The sequence below is a fragment of the Sphaerodactylus townsendi genome, linkage group LG12 (assembly GCF_021028975.2).
Source record: "Sphaerodactylus townsendi isolate TG3544 linkage group LG12, MPM_Stown_v2.3, whole genome shotgun sequence".
NCBI lineage: Eukaryota > Metazoa > Chordata > Lepidosauria > Squamata > Sphaerodactylidae > Sphaerodactylus > Sphaerodactylus townsendi.
The window spans coordinates 50,293,736-50,314,933 of NC_059436.1; the positions used below are offsets into that span (position 1 = coordinate 50,293,736).

The 21,198-nt window shown below is 49.8% G+C and overlaps 1 protein-coding gene across 4 annotated transcripts in view; it reads left to right on the forward strand.

Annotated features, from left to right (window-relative positions):
• GOLGA2 (golgin A2) overlaps positions 1-20,738 on the forward strand; it is a 59,972-nt gene extending 39,234 nt beyond the window's left edge. For all 4 annotated transcript variants that reach the window (XM_048512760.1, XM_048512761.1, XM_048512764.1 and 1 more), the window contains 9 exons: positions 3,834-4,058; positions 5,714-5,813; positions 5,901-5,989; positions 10,270-10,423; positions 11,348-11,415; positions 14,154-14,256; positions 16,253-16,359; positions 17,811-17,982; positions 18,733-20,738. In XM_048512760.1, coding sequence (XP_048368717.1) covers positions 3,834-4,058; positions 5,714-5,813; positions 5,901-5,989; positions 10,270-10,423; positions 11,348-11,415; positions 14,154-14,256; positions 16,253-16,359; positions 17,811-17,982; positions 18,733-18,983 — 1,269 coding nt within the window. In that variant the 3' untranslated portion in view covers positions 18,984-20,738. The remainder of the gene's footprint in view (positions 1-3,833; positions 4,059-5,713; positions 5,814-5,900; positions 5,990-10,269; positions 10,424-11,347; positions 11,416-14,153; positions 14,257-16,252; positions 16,360-17,810; positions 17,983-18,732) is intronic.
• The last annotated feature ends 460 nt before the right edge of the window (positions 20,739-21,198 follow it).

Sequence of the window (21,198 nt, forward strand, 5' to 3'; positions counted from 1 at the left end):
TTTAGAAGGCTTTGGTCTAGAAAGGGCTGGAATTTGTAAGGGTTATGCATTATAGACCCATGGTGGCGAACCTTTGGCACTCCAGTTGTTATGGACTACAATTCCCATCAGCCCCTGCCAGCATGGCCAATTGGCCATGCTGGCAGGGGCTGATGGGAATTGTAGTCCATAACATCTGGAGTGCCAAAGGTTCGCCACCACTGTTGTAGACTAATCAGAAGAAGGAAAAACCCCTGCAGTACACAGCTTACCTCATAAATGTAGAAACTGTGATCGGGTGCCTACAGGCAGTTTGGGGATGGGAATTGTAGTCCATGAACATCTGGAGAGCTGCAGTTTGCAGGCCCCTGCTCTATGGGGTTTCCATAAATCGGCTGTGACTTGATGGCACTTTCCACCAGTTTTATTCACCCCTCTGTGGGAAAGCTGAAATAGCCAAAGTCCCTTGTTCTGTAAAAGCATAAAAAGGCAGAAGTTCTGCGTGCCAGCAAACTGATCCTTAATCCTGACAAAATGGAGGTGCTTCTGATGGAGGAAGGTTGGACCCAGGTTTTGGGATCTCTCCCGTTCTGGACAGGATTGCACTCACCCTGCTGGAGCAGGTTTGTAGCTTGGGGGTGCTCCTGGACTAGGGCCTCTTGCTGGCTAACCAGGAGGGGGTGTTGGCTAGGGGTGCTTTTCACCACCTGTGGCCCTTCCTGGGCAGGAAAGATCTTGCAACTGTAGCGCATGCCCTGGTAGTGTTTGGATTAAGAACACGAGAAAGAGCCTGCTGGACCAGACCAGAATCCATCTAGTCCAGCACTCTGCTACTCGCAGTGGCCCACCAGGTGCCTTTGGGAGCTCACATGCAGGATGTGAAAGCAACGGCCTTCTGCTGCTGCTGCCTCTGCTCCCGAGCACCTGGTCTGCTAAGGCATTTGCAATCTCAGATCAAGGAGGATCAAGATTGGTAGCCATACATCAACTTCTCCTCCATAAATCTGTCCAAGCCCCTTTTAAAACTATCCAGGTTAGTGGCCATCACCACCTCTTGTGGCAGCATATTCCAAACACCAATCACATGTTGTGTGAAGAAATGTTTCCTTTTATTAGTCCTAATTCTTCCCCCCAGCATTTTCAATGCATGCCCCCTGGTTTTAGTATTGTGAGTAAGAGAGAAAAATTTCTCTCTGACATTTTCTATCCCATGCATAATTTTATAGACTTCGATCATATTCCCCCTGAGACGTCTTCTCTCCAAACTAAAGAGTCCCAAACGCTGCAGCCCCTTCTCCTCATAAAGGAAGTGTGCTCCCAGTCCCTCAATCATCCTCAAGGTTGCTCTTCTCTGCATCTTCTTTCTATCTTCTTCTCGAGATATATCCTTTTTTGAGATGGGGCTTACTCAGAAGACTGAACACAGTACTCCAAGCATGGTCCACACCCACTGCTTTTATATATGGGCACATGACAATCCTTTTGCAGTTTTATTTATCAATTCCTTTTTTCCCTAATTATCCCCAGCATAGAGTTTGCCTTTTTCACAGCTGCCATGCATTGAGTTGACATTCCCATGGAACTATCAACTAAAACACCCAAAGAATTAACTGAATGCAGTGTTCTCTGCCCTTGAAGACTGTCCACACGCTACAGTTGGTACAGAATGCTGCAGCCGGAATGTTGACTAGAGTGTATCTTAGAGACGGGGTCATTCTAGTCTTGTTCCGCCTACTGGCCTTCTAGTTTGCATCTGGGCTCAGTTCAGGGTGATTGATGATCTCTTGGCTTCCTTCTCCCCTGTGAACCTATCCTCTACCATACTGTATGTTTATCTTTTCATTGCTGTTGTACTTATAATTACGTCATACCAATTTCTGCATTGTTTAATCATATCCTGTTTTATACTTTATGCCTTGTTCCAAATTGTTGTAATCTTATATTGGCTTACACTGTGCAATCTGGTTTACGCTGCAGTGAAAAAGGCAGACTATAAAGTAAATAAATAAAATGAGGCTGCTGCCAGTTCCCCATAAAATTAAGGCAGGGTTGGAGGGTCAGCCTGTGTCTTTTTAGCTAGAACTATTTCTCCCAGTGGTTGGTTGTCATGCCCTTATTTAAAGCAGTGGTGCAACCGCACTTGGAGTACTGTGTTCAGTTCTGGTCGCCATATCTCAAAAAGGATATTGAAGAGATAGAAAAAGAAGTGCAGAGAAGGGCAAATCTAGGATGATTGAGGGACTGGAGCACCTTCCTTTATGGAGGAGAGGCTACAGCTTGGGTATTCTTAGTTTGGAGAGGAGACGGCTGAGGGGGGATATGATTGAAGTCTATAAAATTATGCATGGGATAGAAAATGTTGACAGAGAGAAATTTTTCTTTTCTCACAATACTAGAACCAGAGGGGAATTCATTGAAAATGCTGGGGAAGAATTAGGACTAATAAAAGGAAACACTTCTTCACGCAACGTGTGATTGGTGTTTGGAATATGCTGCCACAGGAGGTGATGATGGCCACTAACCTAGATAGCTTTAAAAGGGGCTTGGATAGATTTATGGAGGAGAAGTCGATCTCTGGCCACCAATCTTGATCCTCTTTGATCTGAGATTGCAAATGCCTTTAACAGACCAGGGTGCCTCGAGCAACAGCCACACAGAAGGCCATTGCTTTCACATCCTTGCATGTGAGCTCCCAATGGCACCTGGTGGGCCACTGCGAGTAGCAGAGAGCTGGACTAGATGGACTCTGGTCTGATCCAGCTGGCTTGTTCTTATGTTCTTAAGGCCATTGCTTTCACATCCTGCATGTGAGCTCCCAATGGCACCTGGTGGGCCACTGCAAGTAGCAGAGAGCTGGACTAGATGGACTCTGGTCTGATCCAGCTGGCTTGTTCTTATGTTCTTATGGTTAGAGAGTCATAGGGTCAAATCCCCACTATATTATGGAAGCTTGTTTGGTAACCTTGGGCCAGTCATGCATGTTGAGAGGGTACAGTGGAAGAGTACAGAACAATGCAAGCTACTTTGGGACCACATTGGGGAGTTAAGTGGGGTAATAATGAAGTAAAAGAAATAAAATACCTCCACAGGGGAAGAGAGCAGGTAGCAAAAGACTATTCTTCCCTCTATATTGAACACTGTCTGCAATGATTGGACATGACCCCTATTTGGTCATACCTGTATTGCATCTTTTTGCACACTGACACATCCATCCATTCACTTGCTTCGTTACTTCATTTCTAGCCCGCCCTTCTTACTGAGAGGCCAGATACAGAGAGAGGATGGGTCATTCTTGCCACTTTCAGTTTATTATTTATTTATTTATTTATTTATTTATTTAATTTAATTTAATATACCGCCCCATCCCCGAAGGGCTCTGGGCGGTGTACAACATAAAACCATCATAATGTAGCTTCCATAAATACAGTTAAAACCAGCAATTACTTCCTAAGATAGGCATCCCACAGAGACCTTATTTAACTTAAACTTAACTTAATTCTCCTAAAAAAGGAGGAGGGGGGAGACAATGGGTCTTGATGGTATTAAGAACCCATGAGATGGAATGGAATGGGGGGGCACACTCAGCAGCTGGCCTCTCCAAAGGCCTGGTGGAACAACTCAGTCTTACAGGCCCTGTGGAAATCGCCAAGGTCCCGCAGGGCCCGGACAGCTGGAGGGAGAGCGTTCCACCAGGCAGGGGCCAGAGCCGTAAAGGCCCTGGCCCGAGTGGAGGCCAGCCACATCATTGAGGGGCCAGGGATCTCCAGTAGGTTGGCCTCTGCCGAACGCAAAGGTCAAACCGGGACATATGGGGTTTAGAGGTTTGGTAATTCACTGATGCTTGCTTTGCTCAGGTGGATCAAAAGACAGAAGACGCCCAGGCCCTCCAGGAGCAGCGGGATCAGTACTACAACCACCTCCAGCAGTACACTACAGCATACCAGCACCTAGCCCGTGAGAAGGAGGAGTTGCAGAAACAGTTCCTTCTTCAGACCCAGCTCATGGACCGCCTGCAGCACGAGGAAGTCCAGGGCAAAGTGACGGCGGAGATGCACTTCAAAGAGCTGCAGCAAGCCAAGGTGAGGGCTGCCGAGCAGGCCTGCGGGTGCTCCAATGTTAACACGGAGGGTGCCCAGGAGGTTTCTGTCTTTATTGAAGTCATAGTTAAGATCAGTGGTGGGATCCAAAAATTTTAGTAACAGGTTCCCATGGTGGTAAGATTCAAACTGTGGCGTAGCGCCAATGGGGCTGGGCGGGGCACAACAGGGGCATGGCCAGGCATTCCTGGGCGGGGCTGTGGCAAGGATGCAGCTGCTGCACCGGTCCTTGGGTGGGAAACAAATGTACGCAGGCGCAGACTGCCACACACGCCGGTGCACCTCCTGCTAGACTGCGCTACTGCTGAGAGGAGGGGCGTAACTAAGGCAAAAAGCACGTGGCAAAATCACCAATTAGTAACCCCCTCTCGGCACACACAAATAATTAGTAACCTACTCTCGGGAACCTGTGAGAACCTGCTGGATCCCACCTCTGGCTGAGATCCACACTGGCTTTTGCTGACGGCATGTATTTCGATCATCCAGAGCCTGTGCCGGGATAATTTGAGTTGGTATTGGGAATACCTGCAGAGCAGGATGCTGTTTTTAACTTGGTTGACGCTGATCGTGCAGTTTTGGGTTTAGCCCAGGCCCAGTCCAGAGTTATGGGGCAGGAAGTTAGGAGGCCTTGAGGAAGCAGCTGGCATGCTGGGCGTTCAGGCCTAGTTTCTGGGCTAGTGAAATGATGGCCGATTACCCACCGGCACTGGGGCGCGCAGTGGGACCAGAGGTGCGTCAGGACAAGAAGTCTTGTCCTGAAGCACTTCCTCTTTGCACCGCATCAAGAAAGGAGATGTTTCAGGGCACACTTCCTCGTGCCCCACGCGTGCTCCTTGCTTTCCCTAGGGAAAGTGAGAGCACTTCTAGCACTGACTTTTCAGCGGGGAACAGGCTGTAGTTGGTAATCCGCTAATGAGAGCTTTCTAAGCATTTGTTTCTTCAGGTCAGGTTCTGTGCCATTCTGCTGCTGTTTCTGCAAGGAAACAAATAGAGAAGAGAAGAAGAGTTTGGATTTATATCCCCCCCTTTCTCTCCTGCAGGAGACTCAAAGGGGCTGACAATCTCCTTGCCCTTCCCCCCTCACAACAAACACCCTGTGAGGTAGGTGGGGCTGAGAGAGCTCCGAGAAGCTGTGACTAGCCCAAGGTCACCCAGCTGGTATGTGTGGTAGCGTACAGGCTAATCTGAATTCCCCAGATAAGCCTCCACAGCTCAGGCGGCAGAGCTGGGAATCAAACCCGGTTCCTCCAGATTAGATACATGAGCTCTTAACCTCCTATGCCACTGTTATCTCCTCTGACTCATAGCAGCTCTCTGGGGTCCCAGGTATCAGGAAGTCTCTCCTTAACCTCCTACGCCACTGCTTCTCCAACACACAGCTTTGTTAGTCTCTAGTCCAGGGGGTCTGCAACCTGTGGCTCCAGATGTTCATGGACTGCAATTCCCAACAGCCCCTGCCCGCATGGCCAATTGGTCATGCTTGTACTGTGCCAGTTGGCCATGCTGGCAGGGGCTGATGGGAATTGTAGTCCACGAACATCTGGAGAGCCGCAGGTTGCAGACCCCTGCTCTAATCTCATCAGCATTCTGAAGGCCGAGGGTATTTATTACAATGTTCTGGGTTTCCTCTCTTGAAGGAAAGCCTGGAGACGGTTGCCAAAGAAAACAAAGAGCTCCAGGCCCATGTCAGCCAGCTCCTGGCAGAACTAGATGACAAGATGCTGCCCAGAGCAGAAGGTGAGTGGGCTGTTCCCTAGCAGGGACGTGGTGGGGCTGATCTCCAAAGGATATTCCAGCTCCGTGCCTCTGCTTTTGCTTACATAGGAGATGGAGTGGAAACCGAAGAGGAGGCTGTTGAGGACATGAAGGCTTCGCTCATCATCCCGGAAGAGTTTGGAAACAGAGAAGAAATGGTGAGTCTGAACAGCTGACCTTCTTGCTTTCCACCTATTCTCAAGCACACCACATTTAGCTGAGAGTGAGGGAGAATTTCGAAACACTAGTGTACAGCTTATGTCAGTGATGGCGAGCCTTTTCGAGGCCGAGTGCCCAAACTGCAACCCAAAACCCACTTATCCGCAAAGTGCCAACACGGCAATTTAACCCAAATACTGAGGTTTTAATTTAGAAAAAACGGTTGGGTCCAAGGCACACATTACTTGGGAGGAAGCTTGGTGGTAGTCGGTGTCTTTTCTTTGAAGCAACCATGCAACGCTTCGAATGGGTGAATCACGACCCTAGGAGGGTTTAGAAGAAAGCCCCATTGCCAACAACCGAGCTTACTCCCAGGTAAAGGCTTGTGCTTTAGTTCTTCCCATGAAAATCAGTGGGGTTTAACAGCACTTAACAGGGTTATCTACATGTTGTGCCCAGCGCCCAGGCCAGCCTAGATGTGTGTGTGTGTGGGGGGGGGGGATTTTCCACCACCCCCCACATGATAAACTGTTTGTGCGCGTGCCCACAGAGAGGGCTCTGAGTGCCACCTCTGGCACCCATACCATAGGTTCGCCACCACTGGCTTATGTAGTTGTCTTGAACTGGGTCAAACCATTGGTCCATCAGTGTTATCTCCTCTGACTCATAGCAGCTCTCTGGGGTCCCAGGTATCAGGAAGTCTCTCCTGAGTCCTTTTGCCAGTGTGTCAGGACCCCCCGGACTGTTCAGGAAAAGCACTTATGTTTTAGCAAAAGCCTTTATTCAGAAACAGCAGTTTGGGTAAAATAGGTCACCAGACGTTTATTGACAGAACTGGAAAATCCCCACCAGAACTAGTCTTCTGAGCCTGGAACTTCCAGTGGAGTGGAGTGGTTAAGAGTGGCAGAGTCTAATCTGGAGAACCAGGTTTGATTTCCCGTTTCTCCACATGAAGCCTGCTGGGTGACCTTGAGCTGGCCACAGTTCTCTCAGAACTCTCTCAGCCCCCCACCTACCTCACATGCCTATTGTGATGTCTGTTGTGGGGAGAGGAAAGGAAGAGTTTGTAAGCCACTTTGAGACTCTTTGCAGGAAAGAGAGGTAGGGTATAAATCTAAACTCTTCTTCTGAATGCCAGACACATGCCGTACCACCGACTCACAGCCCCTCCTCTTAAAATTATGTATTATTTATTTTATATTTATTTATTTTATTTATTTATTGTTTAGTTTTATATACCGCCCTGTCCCCGAAGAGCTCTGGGCGGTGTGCAACAAGTTAAATCATAATACAGTTAAATACAATCAAAAACTAAGCAATTAGATTCCAATATAAATAATTTACTAAATCCCCATTAAAACAGCGGTTAATACAAAGTTTAAAATCGAATCAGAATCGGGCGCCCAGCAAACCCGTTTTAAAACCCTCCCTAAATGGGAAGACTGCTGGCTCCATCAATAAAAAGATGTAAACAGAAACGAGGATAGGAGGGGGGGCACCATCAACGGCTGGTTACTCCAAAGGCCCGGTGGAACAATTCAGTCTTACAGGCCCTGCGAAATTCACCAAGGTCCTGCAGGGCCCGGACAGCTGGAGGAAGAGTGTTCCACCAGGCCAGGGCCAGGGCCTTTAAGGCCCTGGTCCGCGTGGAGGCCAGCCGTATCATTGAGGGGCCAGGAACCACCAGTATTAGGGTGGGACAGAGCTCTATAATGAATTTTCATAGCTTTCCCAACAAGTTGCTTCATTCCTGGATTTGGTCTTACAACTGGGACAGTTTTCTTTATGTTTTCCCATGTTTTTTCTTGCTTGTACTGTGTCATAGTTGAATTGATCTCCTCCCGAGATCTCACCTGTTGATTTTGTTTTTGACTGCTGTTTGCTTATCTTAATTGCTGTTTTTACTCCTGACTGCTGTGGTGCTGGTTTGATCTATTGTTTGCTGCTACCCATTTGGTGTTACTAAACTTTATAATGTTGATGTTGCCTTACTGGTTTTTAAAGCCTTTACCTGTTATCTTGAGTACCATTAAAGTAGAAAGGCAGGGTAGAAATCTAAATAGATGTTCACACTGTGCAAGGTGAACAGGTTTCTTTCCCAGTCTTGCCTCACTCCAAATATTTGATATGAACACCTTGGTCACTTCCTTTTTACTATATCTGTATCATTTCTGTTCTCTGAAGGAATTCCATTTAGTCTTCCAAGGAGGTGCTTGGCCAGGGGCCAGCCCTGTGTAGCTTCAGAGACAGGATTGGCACCAAAGGTTTTCCAGGCCATTGCACAGATAAAATGGGTCTCGTCAGAGTTGCTGAGCTTGGTTTCTTCATGCCTGGGATTTTTGGTTTTCATATCAGTGGGTCGCTGAATAAGAAAGGCTAACCATATTGTAATGGGGTGTTGGGTGGTTTCCGGGCTGTATGGCCATGTTCTGGCAGCATTCTCTCCTGACGTTTCGCCTGCATCTGTGACTGGTATTTACAGAGGATCTGATGGTAGTCAAGCAAGTGGAGTATATATACCTGTGGAATGTCCAGGGCGGGAGAAAGAACCATTTGCCTGTTTAACAAGTGTAAAGGGTGCAATTAGCAAGCTTGATTTGCATTTGCATTTATATGGATCCACCCATTTTAGCATGTGAGTAACCATGAAGATGGCATATTGTAATGGCTATGAGTGGACCCATTTAAGATTTGACTCTTCCTTTTGCTTCTTTTGAGCCCTGCAGTGTAGCTGTGACTGGATGGTGCAGCCTTGGCCCATGTGGCTGCTGAGCCCCAGGACAGTCCCTCCAGTACACATAGCCAGCTTTTCTCAGTGGCTTTCCTTGGAAGTATGTACCCACTGTTCAGAGGCGGAGCTACCAGGGGGCAGAGGGGTGCGCGTTGCACCCGGCACATGCCTTGGGGCGGAATATCCCCCCCTGCGGCACCTCCCTCCCCAATTACCTTTGTGAAACAGTGCAGGCTGGAGAAGCGGCCTGTTCCCTTCAGGCTGAAAACAACCTGGTGGGAACTACACTTCCCAGGAGACCTTGCACGCCCCAAGGTCTTATGGGAAGTGTAGTTCCCACCAGGCCGTTTACAGCCTGAAGGGAACAGGCCGCTTCTCCAGTCTGCACTAAGGTAACGGGCCAGGGCAGAAAATACAGAGTGTGCACCCGGCACACTCTGGCCCAGCTACGCTTCTGCCACTATTTTCTAGGGGATGCTTTATTGTGCATGAAAGCTGCAGTGGGCACGGGCCGCTGCTGCTGCTCCTGAGCACCTGGTCTGCTAAGGCATTTGCTATCTGAGATCAAGGTGGATCAAGATTGGTAGCCATAGATGGAGGAGAAGTCGATCTATGGCTACCAATCTTGATCCTCCTTGATCTGAGATTGCAAATGCCTTAGCAGACCAGGTGCTTGGGAGCAGCAGCAGCAGCAGCAGCAGCAGCAGCAGCAGAAGGCCCTTGCTTTCACATCCTGCATGTGAGCTCCCAAAGGCACCTGGTGGGCCACTGCGAGTAGCAGAGTGCTGGACTAGATGGACTCTGGTCTGATCCAGCAGGCTAGTTCTTATGTTCTTAAGGCCATTGCTTTCCTATCCTGCACCTGAGCTCCCAAAAGCACCTGGTGGGCCACTGCGAGGAGCAGAGTGCCGGACTAGATGGACTCTGGTCTCATCCAGCAGGCTAGTTCTTATGTTCTTAAGGCCCTTGCTTTCACATCCTGCACGTGAGCTCCCAAAGGCACCTGGTGGGCCACTGCGAGTGGCAGAGAGCTGGACTAGATGGACTCTGGTCTGATCCAGCAGGCTAGTTCTTTTGTTCGTAAGGCCATTGCTTTCACATCCTGCAGGTGAGCTCCCCAAGGCACCTGGTGGGCCACTGCGAGTAGCAGAGTGCTGGACTAGATGGACTCTGGTCTGATCCAGCAGGCTAGTTCTTATGTTCTTATCTTATGTTCCAAAAGAAAACTTGATTCTGACTTCTCGAAATTAGGCAGTCTTGTGAAGGCAAACATTCTCTGGTTTCTTTGCACATGTGTGTATTTGCTTGTAAGAGATTTTTTTTCCCCTCGGCACATACTCTGATGATTAATATCTGGAGAGCTGGAGGGGTGGGGGGGAAGTCTTGGAGTAAAGAATTGGAGAGGAGAACTTCCTCAAATCCTTAGCACCCGCTGCAAGTGTGCTGTGACTACCCTTGCGTAAAACAGATATCGTTCTTCCCGCGAGGCTGGGCGGCTGTTTAACGCCACATTCACACTAAGCAGCAGCATGTGGGATTGTGCCTTAGGTTGCTTTCTTGACGTCTTCCGTGTCCCAAGTGGAGAAGGAGCGCGAGGAGATGAGGCAGCTGCTGGCTGAGCAGAAGAGGCAGTGCAGAGGCCTCCTACAGCAGGTAGCCGCCTTGAGGAGAGAAGAGCAGCGGCCAGTCACCTCAAGAGCAGGTAAATGTTACTTTGTGCAGATTTGCCTGTTTGTCCAGGAGCAGGGGTAGCCCCCCCCGGACTTGCGCCCCTGCCTGCGGCGGGCGGGCGCCTCCGCCCCAACGCGGGGCGCCGCAACGGGGGGGGAGTCCCGTCGCTGCACCGGCGAGGGTCGGGAGCGCTCCGAGCCCGGTCGCCGGCACGCCGAAGGGGCGGAGCAACTCCCTGCTGCCTCGCCTGCTGCCTGGCCAGCTGATGCGGCAGGCGAAGATCTCAGCGGCAGGAAGCGGCGCGCCGGAGAGGCCGGGCCAGACGAGCCCGGCCAGCTGAGCCCTGTCGGGCTGAGTGCGGGGGCGGGGTTTTCAGGCCGGAGGTTGGCTGCAGAGGGGATAAAAGGGAGCAACCTCGGCACAATGGGGGAGAGGGAAGGCGGGAAGGAGGGTGTGTGCGCGTGTGTGGGAAGGAGAGGGAGAAAACGTGGAGGGACAGCAAGGAGGACGGAGGGGAAGCCGGAGGGAAAGAGAGAGGACGTCAGGGAGGAAGGTCTTGGAGAGGAGGAGAGTTGGTGGATTGACGGAGGGGGCAGGGACTGGGAGGGCAGGAGAAGTCAGCAGCCCTCAGGCGGGCAGGGAGGCTAGCCTACTCTCCCTGCCTAGTTCCTTGCGAACCCTGGGTCAGTTGTGGGCAGCTGGCCCAAGCTGTGGTTAAAGTGGCTGTCCCATTTAGTCCACTCCCCGGACAACGGGAGTGAGGCCGGTAGTTCCAGCATCCGGGCAGGGGAAGGTAGGTTGGCAACAGGGGTCCCAGTGGGGACCCCGCCCCGGGCGCAGGACACTGTTCAAGCAACAACAAAAATATTGGAGGCCAGCCACACAGAGGCAAACCTGCAGGGCTGCAAGGTTATCCCTTCTGCAGTGTCTCATTCAGTTGCCTGATTTTCCCCAGGTCCTGTTGTCGATTCCGTTCCAGCAGAGGTTCACGAAGCCTTAAAGAGTGCTATGGAGAAGTTGCAGGTGAGTGTTTGGTGCACAGATGCTCTAGCTTTAAATAGGTGGCAGAGCTCTAGTTTGTGTAGTGGACTTTCCTGTACTTCATGAACAGGTGTATTGCTGAAGTAACTGCAGATGTTTTTTGCATACCCCTTTGATGTTTGAATTGTATTGTGTGGGTGTGTTTTTCTGTGTACGTTAGTCAAGTGATGTCACATTATAGCAGACCTGGGCATTATACGGCCCGCGGGCCACATCCAGCCCGCCGGATGACCCTGACTGGCCCCCCTGCTGTGCTGGGGAGCGAGGCGTCTTTGAAAGCCCCACAGAAGCTGGTTGCCTTGGCTGCCGGTTTCTGCAGGGCTTTCAAAAGCGCCTCGCCCCCCTGCCTTTTGGCCCGGCCCTCCGCAATATTTTCTGTTTCTTATGCGGTCCCATGGAAAAAATAATTGCCCACCCCTGCATTATAGCCTACCTGCCTTTTGTAGTGCAAAACCTTGTGAATCGATCATATACCTTTATGCTGTAGCAACCAGAGCCTACACGAGTCCTGTTGGAGTCGAGGTTCCAGCCTATGTGTTTCCAAACAGCTGCCTTCTTTTCCCTCAAAGAATCTCCTCCCCAAAGCTTTCTTCCCCTTCTTTGTAGGAGGGGGTGCTCTAGAAAAGCCCCACTTTGTGTCTGCAGGCCCCACTGAGAAAGAGCCGTTGCGTTCATAGCAGGGCGTTTGACTCGGAGCCTCCAAACATTTTGTGACTGCCCCCAAACCCTCATGGCAGCTATTTTGCAGTGGTGCACGTTGATGTTCTCAAAATCCCAAAGGTGCCTGTCAGCTCAGTAAGTTGGGACCATCTGCCATGCTATTTCCCTGCTTGTGAAAGTATTGGGTCAGTCTTTTGAGGGCCCCATACGATTTGCTACCTTACCTTCCCATCGGCCATTACAAAGGGTCGCTACTTATCCATCCCTCTCCAGGATCGGGTTTGTCCACACTGTAAAAATCAAGTGGAGACGCTCACATTATTCTTGACCGAGATATGTGGGCATTAGGAAATTCTCTCCCAGGCTGGCCCTAGACAAATCTGAAAGTGACTCTGACTGTTCTGTTGTGGAGCTTCTGTTAAACAGCACAGATGTCATGCTCTTGGAAAAAGTAGCAACATTTCTTTTACAAGTGACCGAACTTTCTAAGTAATGTATACTGCTATATAGTCTTCCTGTCTGCGCTTTGAATGTACTCTTGATTTGTATTTCAAAAATGTCTGGCAACGCTCTAGAACCTATTTTTAAATGCCAAATAAAGGTTGTTGTTGTTGGTTGATTTGCTACCTGTTTCTGAATCAGAAACTTTTGGTGGACAGATTGAAGCGAAGCATCAGCTTTACCTTCAGAGGGTTCAGTAAATAACTGCACTTTGGTGGTATTAACATGTTTGGTTAATTTTTGGGGAAGGTGGGGGTATTTTAAAAGAATCCATAATGAGACTTGTTGAATATCAGTCTTGAGAGTCGCACGGCCAGACAGAAATGTGTTGGTTTTCCTGAAGTCTTTGAACGTGGGGTCTTCCCATGGGCAGCCGTGGAGGAAGCACCCAGACTCATAGAAGCAGGTGGTTCCTGCTCCCCTTGGCTTCCCGGAGTGGGAGATTTTGCAACTTCCAGGAGAAGAGAGGCTTTTCTCCCTGCCAAGCAGTTCAGAGCTGCCCTTTTTTATTCCTGACTTACCCTGTTTCCCCGAATATAAGACATCCCCTAAAAATAAGATGTAGTAGAGGTTTTGCTGAAGTGCGAAATATAAGGCATCCCCCAAAAGTAAGACGTAGCAAAGTTTTTGTTTGGAAGCATGCCCGATGAACAGAACGCAGAAAAATAAGACATCCCCTGAAAATAAGACATAGTGCATCTTTGGGAGCAAAAATTAATATAAGACACTGTCTTATATTCGGGGAAACACGGTACTAGAAATAATACGGGCAGGGATGCAAGAAAGTTTCCGCTCCTTTCCTTGTTTTTCTCCCTAATTATTCCAGCGACTCATAATGATTGTGCTTTATAGTTTCCACACTCACCTTAGTTTGTTATGTTAAATGAAGGATAAACAGTAGAGAAAAACTGTGATATATTGCATTAAAATAGTCCTACCCTATACATTAACTGTTTTAGTATATGTCAGTGATGGCAAACCTTTTTGAGACCGAGTGCCCAAACTGCAACCCAAACCCCACTTATTTATCGCAAAGTGCCAACCCGACAATTTAACCTGAATGCTGAGGTTTTAGTTTAGGAAAAACCGGTTGGCTCCCTCTTCCTCTGCCCCACCCGCTCGAGCAGGGGCCAGCCTCCTCTAGCCTCCAGCAAGTCCCGCGCGCGCAGCTCTGTGCCTCTCTAGCATCTCTGCCTCCTCTGTGCCACCTCCTCCCCCCCCACCCCGGGCAGCAGCCACCTGGAGCACAGGCACCAGGCCCGCCAGCCGAGTCCTCCCTTCTCACCGCGGTGCGCGCATGTCATGCTCAGTGGCCCAGGCCAGCCTAGATGTGTGTGTGGGGGGGGGGGGGTGATTTTCTGCCCCCCACATGACGAACTCTGTGTGCTCGTGCCCACAGAGAGGGCTCTGAGTGCCACCTCTGGCACCCGTTCCATAGGTTCGCCATCACTGGTATATGTAATTCTTATTGTATTTTGTATATGTTCTTTTTCTTTCTGAAAATAGTAATTTGAAACTTCTAATAAACTTCATTTAAAAAAATAATGATTGTGCTTTAGTCCCGTTTCACAGACTTGATGCGTGAGAAAGTAGAGTTGAAGGATCGAGTGGATGAGCTGGAACACCGCTGCATTCAGCTATCTGGAGAAACAGACACCATAGGTGAGATGAATTCAGGGCCTTTTCCCCATCGCACTCTGCTGTGTGTGTGGGGTGTGTGCGTGTGTGTATGTGTGCATGGGTCCAGTAATGCTGTAGTTTATGATGCTTCAGATCAACACAATAAGCTCTTCTGCCATTCTGAGGATTTCTGCTCTTATATTTATAAAAAGTCCTCGCTGGGCGATTCCGCACACGATTAAAATAGGTTCGACCCAGTTCCCTGAGAAGGGTACTAACCTAGGTCGAAGTCATTGTTGTTCCCCACTGCAACCAGCTTGATCCCAGCTCGGAGGGCGGGATCGTCCTGTGCCTCTTCACCGCTCCGTTCCGATTGGCTACTGTTCTACGGCCATGTTCCGTCTGTCCCCACACACGTTATTAAAAAAACTGACACAGGAATGGAGGGACAAAGGTAGTGTTTTTTGATTGGCTGCTTACATTGGTACGCGGAAATTGTGCGCTGTTTGTGAGACCAGCCATCGGTTTGAACGCAAGAAAGAAGAGGGGGGAAAAATTAGGCACGATTTTCGCCGTGGCGGTTCTCCAGCTGTACGCATGCCCGAAACACTCAGCTGTGATTGGCTGAATGGGGGACTCCTGGCACCAGAGATTCCGCACTTTACTGGAATCGTGCTGAGTTCGAGCGTGGTTCCCTGAAAAAGTAGTCGTTCCCAACTGGAGTCGGAAATTTGACCGTTACACGGGGCGAAGCTGGTACAAAACCACGTCGATCCCAGTGGTTGTGCGGAGCGCTTAGGTCAATAACGCAGCTCGAACTTAGGTCAATAACGCAAGTGCGGAATCGACCATGATTGCAGAGTGAGAAGACTGGGAGATTCCTGTGATCCAGGAGCAAGTTTGCTGCCTCCTCATATCTCGTTCCCCTTTTGTCACCTGCATGTTCTTTCTCTCCTTCTCCCGACACACCCATCTTCAAGCAGGTTTTAAAACAGGGCCAACCTCAAAATTTTATCTCCCCTTTTGCCCGCTTCCCTCCGTGTTTCTCAGGAACAAGGAATGCACAGAAGAAAATTACTGGAAATCTTCCAGCTACAGGATATGTGTTCAGCCTTGCAGAATTCCAGACTTGTGCCTGGCATTTTGTAATCAGAAGCAAAGGAGTAGATGTGGCAGGATTTATGAACTTGCCCAGTGTTGCATGAGACTGCTCTGCTTCTTACAGCCTGGGGTTTTTGCTAGAAACCCCTGAATGCGTTGTAACTGTTGTTCATCAAGTGTCTTCTGTGCAGGCATGCATGGGGATTGCGCAGCTGGCTGCGGAAATCTGACCAGAAGGCTTCTAGAAGCTTTTGAGCATTTGGAGCGCTCTCCCCCTGCCCCTCTGAAGCCAAGGACGGTTGGTTTCCCACCCAAACAGGGACATAAGGCAGGGAGAGCTCTCCAGACTGTGAAAGCAAGCACGTCTTGTTTCAGTGGCCGTTTCCGCACGGCCACAGTGGGGGTTGGGTCGGCGTACATGACGTCGACCCAACCCCTGGTCCCAGAAACTACCGGGACGACAGCGCCATGCTGCGCCGTTGCCCAATCGACGTACCTTCCCTGCGACCATCTGGCACGTCGCTGAGGCCAGGGGACACGCCCCCCTGCCCTGCATGACTGCTCCGGAGTCACAGGGCAGGGGGGGCGTGTCCCCCGGCCTCGGCGACGCGCCGGACGGTTGCAGGGACGGTAAGTCAATTGGGAAAGGGGGGAGGGATGGCGCCTTCCAGCTGCTGCCGTTCGCACGGCAGCAGTTGGAAGCCGCTGTTTCCCAACAACCTCGCTCAGGGAGCGAGGTTGGGAAACAGCAGCTTCGCGCCACTGGGGAGGCGCGAGGGCGGTGCGGCTGCGAAGCAGCTGCGCCCCTCATGCGAACAGCTCCCTGGGGACTGCGTTTTTGCCGTCCCCAGGGTGCTGTATTCAGCCCGTGCGGAAAGGGCCAGTGTTTCCCTTCTGGTAAGCATGCACTGCCTCACGTGTCTCTCTGATCTTCCAGGTGAATATATTGCCTTGTACCAGAGTCAGAGGGCTATTCTAAAGCAGCGCCACCGGGAGAAAGAGGAGTATATCAGCAGACTGGCTCAGGACAAGGAGGAGATGAAGGTGAGCATTGCATCTTCTCTCCTGCGCCCAGGCCTGAGGCCGCTGGCCCCTCCAGTTTGTGCACCTTCTCAGGTATCTGGTGTTGGGACTCTTCTCTGCCTAGAACTTTGGCCAGCCATTGCCAGATAGTGAATCAGATCATTGGCTCGTCCAGTACTTGCATCGCACAGCTTTGTAACAAGGCTTTCTTACGCTAATGTAGGGGGAAACGCAAACACAGCGGAGGTGTGAGAAGATTTGGTATCTGCATCCCTAACCGTGTCTTTCAGAACTCTGCTGAGCTGCAAAGGGCAGCAGGAGCCTCTCTTTCGAGCATGGTCTGGCTCGATTTGTACAGGAACAAGATGGCCTCTTTTTTGTTCCTAACAAAAGCAGTGTTAGGAGCAGCTGTGGTGTAGTGGTTAAGAGCAGGTGTGCTCTAATCTGGAGGAACTGGGTTTGATTCCCTGCTATGCCACCTGAGCTGTGGAGGCTTATCTGAGGAATTCAGATTAGCTTGTGCACTCCCACACATGCCAGATGGGTGACCTTGGGCTAGTCACAGTTCTTCAGAGCTCTCCCAGCCCCACCTACCGCACAGGGTGTTTGTTGTGAGGGGGGAAGGGAAAGGAGTTTGTCAGCCCCTTTGAGTCTCCTATAGGAGACTCAAACTATATAAAACTTTCCTTTTAGCTGCAGCAATATAGGGGGTGTTTTGCAGATGATAGCACACAAGGCTGAAGGAGTGGGCCAGGCTTGATGATAGGGAGGGAGGAGAAGAAATTGGGTGGGAGGCAAGACGTTGAAGTGGGGGTGACCCCAGGGCAGGCTGAAGGAAACAGATTTTGAGGAAGGAGACTGCCCTTAACATGTGGCATCAGGAAAGATGGTTGTAGTAGTTGTGAGAAAAGGAGGCCATTAGTAATGAGTGAAGTGGGTTTGACGAGTGGAGAGAACATGCAGAGAAATGCAGGACTAAAGGACTAAGTAGCATGAGATCGTTGTGGAAAATGGCAACAATTCCTATGGATTGTTAGTGTGTATATTCCCACGTCTATTAGAAACCGTGGTGCCCTCAGAGCCAGACTTTGGGTTGTGGGCCTACAGGCTCAGCTGGGGGAGCCTAAAAGTCTGTAGCTTTACCTTTGGTGTTTCATGACCACACCCAGGGGGGGTGGGGGGGGGAGGTTTCTCCTTAAGGCTGCTGAGTTCAGGATTTAAAGATACAGCTTGGCAAGAGGGGAGGCATTTGTCTTAAGAACATCAGAAAGAGCCTGCTGGATCAGACTAGAGTCCATCTAGTCCAGCACTCTGCTACTCACAGTGACCCACCAGGTGCCTTTGGGAGCTCACCTGCAGGTTGTGAAAGCAAGTGCCTTCTGTTGCTGCTGCTGCTACCGAGCACCTGGTCTTTCTGTGATGTCTGTGGTCTGGTGATTCTATTCTTCCCCTTTGTCCTCTCTCTGCTGCAGATGAAGCTACTGGAGCTCCAGGAACTGGTGATGCGTTTGGTCAGTGAGCGAAATGAATGGTACACAAAATATATGACAGTAGCTCAGACCCAGGAGCCACCAGCCGGCCTAGGGAACGAAGCTGCCGCCAGAGTAGAGAGACGCCTTGACTTGGATGCTACAGATACTGAAGGTGAGGCTGCGGTTTCCCAGAAGGACAGTTCTAGAACTCCTTGTTACAGAATTGAAGGTGTTCTGGGCCCTGCTGGTTTTGTTCCAGTGCCAAGTCTCAGCCTTGGACCTTGAGAAGTTGCGGCAAAGGGAGCATACTTCTGAACACGTACAGAATAGAATGATTTTTCCACACCACTGGGGAACATGGACCATTCCTCGCACATCTGAGTTTAGGGCAGAGTTTTTAGATGAGTCTTAAAATGTGTCTGGCTTGCCTTTTGCTAGGTGTTGGACAGAGGCGTAGCTGGGCCATACAGCACCCAGTGCGCACTGTTTCCATAACTTGGGACCCCCTAAACCAAATATCACCAAACTTGGCTGGTATCATCAGGAGTGTCACCTGATGATACCCTGAAATTTTGGTGTCGCTAGCCAAAATCTGCGCCCCCTGGTGGCCGACAAAGAAAAAACCTAAAATATTTTTAAAAATACACCTGACTCGCGTATATGTTGAGGGGGGCTTTTTCAGCACAAAAAATGTGCTGAAAAATTCGACTTATATGCGAGTATATACGGTAAATGTTTTTGCTGTGCTTGCTGTCTTATTTCAGCGAGTATTTCCAGCCTCACAACAATATGATTAATTCTGCTGTTTAAATATATGCTCAGGATGTGTTGGGAAGCATGAATTTGCTTTTAAGTTAATAACCGCCAGGATTCCACCGTCTTAGACGGTGCGGCGTCATCCGCTTCCCTTTTTGCCTTTCAGGATTGCGAGAAGTGAGCTTGACAGATGAGCCGGAACAGGAAGCGGCCGTCCCTGCATCCCACCCGTTTCACACTGATGGCAAAGGGCGCCCCCTGCCCGCTCCTCACGATCCCACTGCCAAGCAGATCATGCAGCTGCTGCATGAAATCCAAAACCCCCGCGAGAGGCTGGGCTCCCTCTTGGAAAACCCGTGCATCCCCTTCTTCTATCGGGCCGACGAGAACGATGAAGTCAAAATCATGGTGGTGTAAACCTGGCACGGGCTTTGGGCCAAGGCAGTGAACGTCCCAGCTTTATCTGTCCTGCCCACCTCTGCTGATGCCGGGCATCCTGTGGCTTCAAATGGATCGTGTGCTGTCGGCGGCATGTGAAGTTCAGGGGTGGGGTGGGGGGGCGCTTGGTTTCCCGGCTCCTGCTCCTGCGAAGCCGGTCTTTCTCTCAGCCAATGACTCTGTTCTTCATGTCAGTCACAATAGCCCTGAGGCCCGTCGTCTTCCCGCTAATTTATTCTGCATCTGGATGGTTTGGATTTGGATTGACTGCTTGCCTCCCGCCGAGGACCGCGGCCCCTTCTGCTTTGCTACACAGCCAGCCTTGTACGCCAGCCTCCTCAGCTGCCTTCATTCATCTCGTCCTCCCTGTAACAGGTTGGCTAGCGGGCTATCTAGACAAGCTCTGCAGAGCATTCTGTTTCATTGTAGTTGAACAGGCAGGGTAGTTTGGTGGATAGTCTTCCCATTGACCTCTTTTGTGTGTGTGTGTGTGTGGGGGGCATTTGATTAATTGGAGTGTGCTATTTGGGGGGGGCACTGTGAAAACATAGCTTGCACTTTCCAAAGTCCCATACATCGCCGTCTTATGGTTAGGCTTTATTTATTTTTTAAAATGCAGGGAAACCCAGCAAAAAGTGCATCACTGAATTTTTTGAAAATGGCCTTTGTTACAGTTTCTGAGGTTTCGGCTATACCTAGCTGGCTCTCTCTCCATCCTCCTTGGGCTGCGGTTATGCTGAAATTGAGCGTGGGGCCTTTAGAGTAGTTTATTTCTCTGTGAGACTTTGGTGCAGGACTAGACAGAGGACGTCTGTGTAGGAGCATGAAGGGACATGTCAGGTGTACAGTTGCTGTTCAGTGAAAAAGACATCACAAGTGTGTGCATCTTGGAGGGAGAGACTTAAGGACTTGCTCTAAGCATCGCCAGAATCCTCCCTAGGAAGCCAACTATAGGAGATGTATATGCACCTCTGTACATTTGCACATAGGCAGTGAAAGCGGTGGGCTGGAAATGCAAGAGGTGGAAGAGATGCCCTGCCCATTTGCTCGCCCCTCTTAACGTGTTCTGCTAATCGGTAATGTGATTGATTTTTCCATTTTGGTCAGAGCTTTTCCTTTCCAGTACAGTCTGCCAGAAAGAGACCATCCGAAACCAAAAAGCACACAGGGAAGTTGTAAAAAAACGACACCTTTTCTTCCCCACCCCTCACTTCTATCAGAGTGAGATGTAGACTAAATCACTGCATTCTTCCAGGCTCTAAAGAGCCGACTGTCTCTGGGTGTCGCCCAGAGGGGGAACAGAGGAGACATTAATGAGAGAGACGCAGCCCCGATGCTGACAGTGTTACTTTTCAGTGCGTTGTGTTGGGGCAATAGCAAAGCAGGCCCGCAAGCTCCCATTTGCACGAGTTAATGTGTACATAGTGTATCTGTGTAACATTTTGTACATACCTTGAATAAAGAGAAGAAAACCCTCTCGCAGCATTTCTGATTGCTGGAAGGTTACTCGTAATCTTGTATTGTAAAAAATGATCTAACTTCGACCAGTGGGGTGGGGGGGTGGGGGCAGAAATGTGATTTAATATGGAACATTATTGAATATTTATTGGGTGTCTGGTTTCCAGGAATGTGAAAAGAGAAAAAAAAAAAGACTAGAGAAATCTTGCATTCTACTGCAGAAATAATTTAATCCTGTTATAAATTTCTTTCCAAATAAACCTGTTCCGCCTAGCACGCTTTGGTATGACCCTCTTATGTTCTGAAGAAAGGCCGTTTGCTGTTTTTAGTAACAAGATGCGATGCACAATACTTCCGTAGGAACAGGGGCAGGAGAACGCGTCTTCTCTGTTGCATGTCAATTGCTTGGGATACCTGTCTTCAGTCTGTTCATCTAAATCTGCCTTTTCAAGCCCTGGAGTCTCAGAAAACAGGCACCCTATATAACCAGCATTGGCGCTCTGTAGCCATAAAATGTTCATGGATGAGAGTAGCATGAACGTTCAACTTACCTATCAGCTTCTTGATATTTAGAACCTCTTCACTACAGACATATTTTGGAGGGGGGGGGGGCTGAGAGTGTGAAGGCAACGGGAATAACGGGCCTTTCCAAGTGTCCCAAATTAGACATCCCGAACTGTGAATCAAGGGCCCCCAAAGTGTTTTGTAGTGAAAACTTTGGCCTGACCTGCTGTTA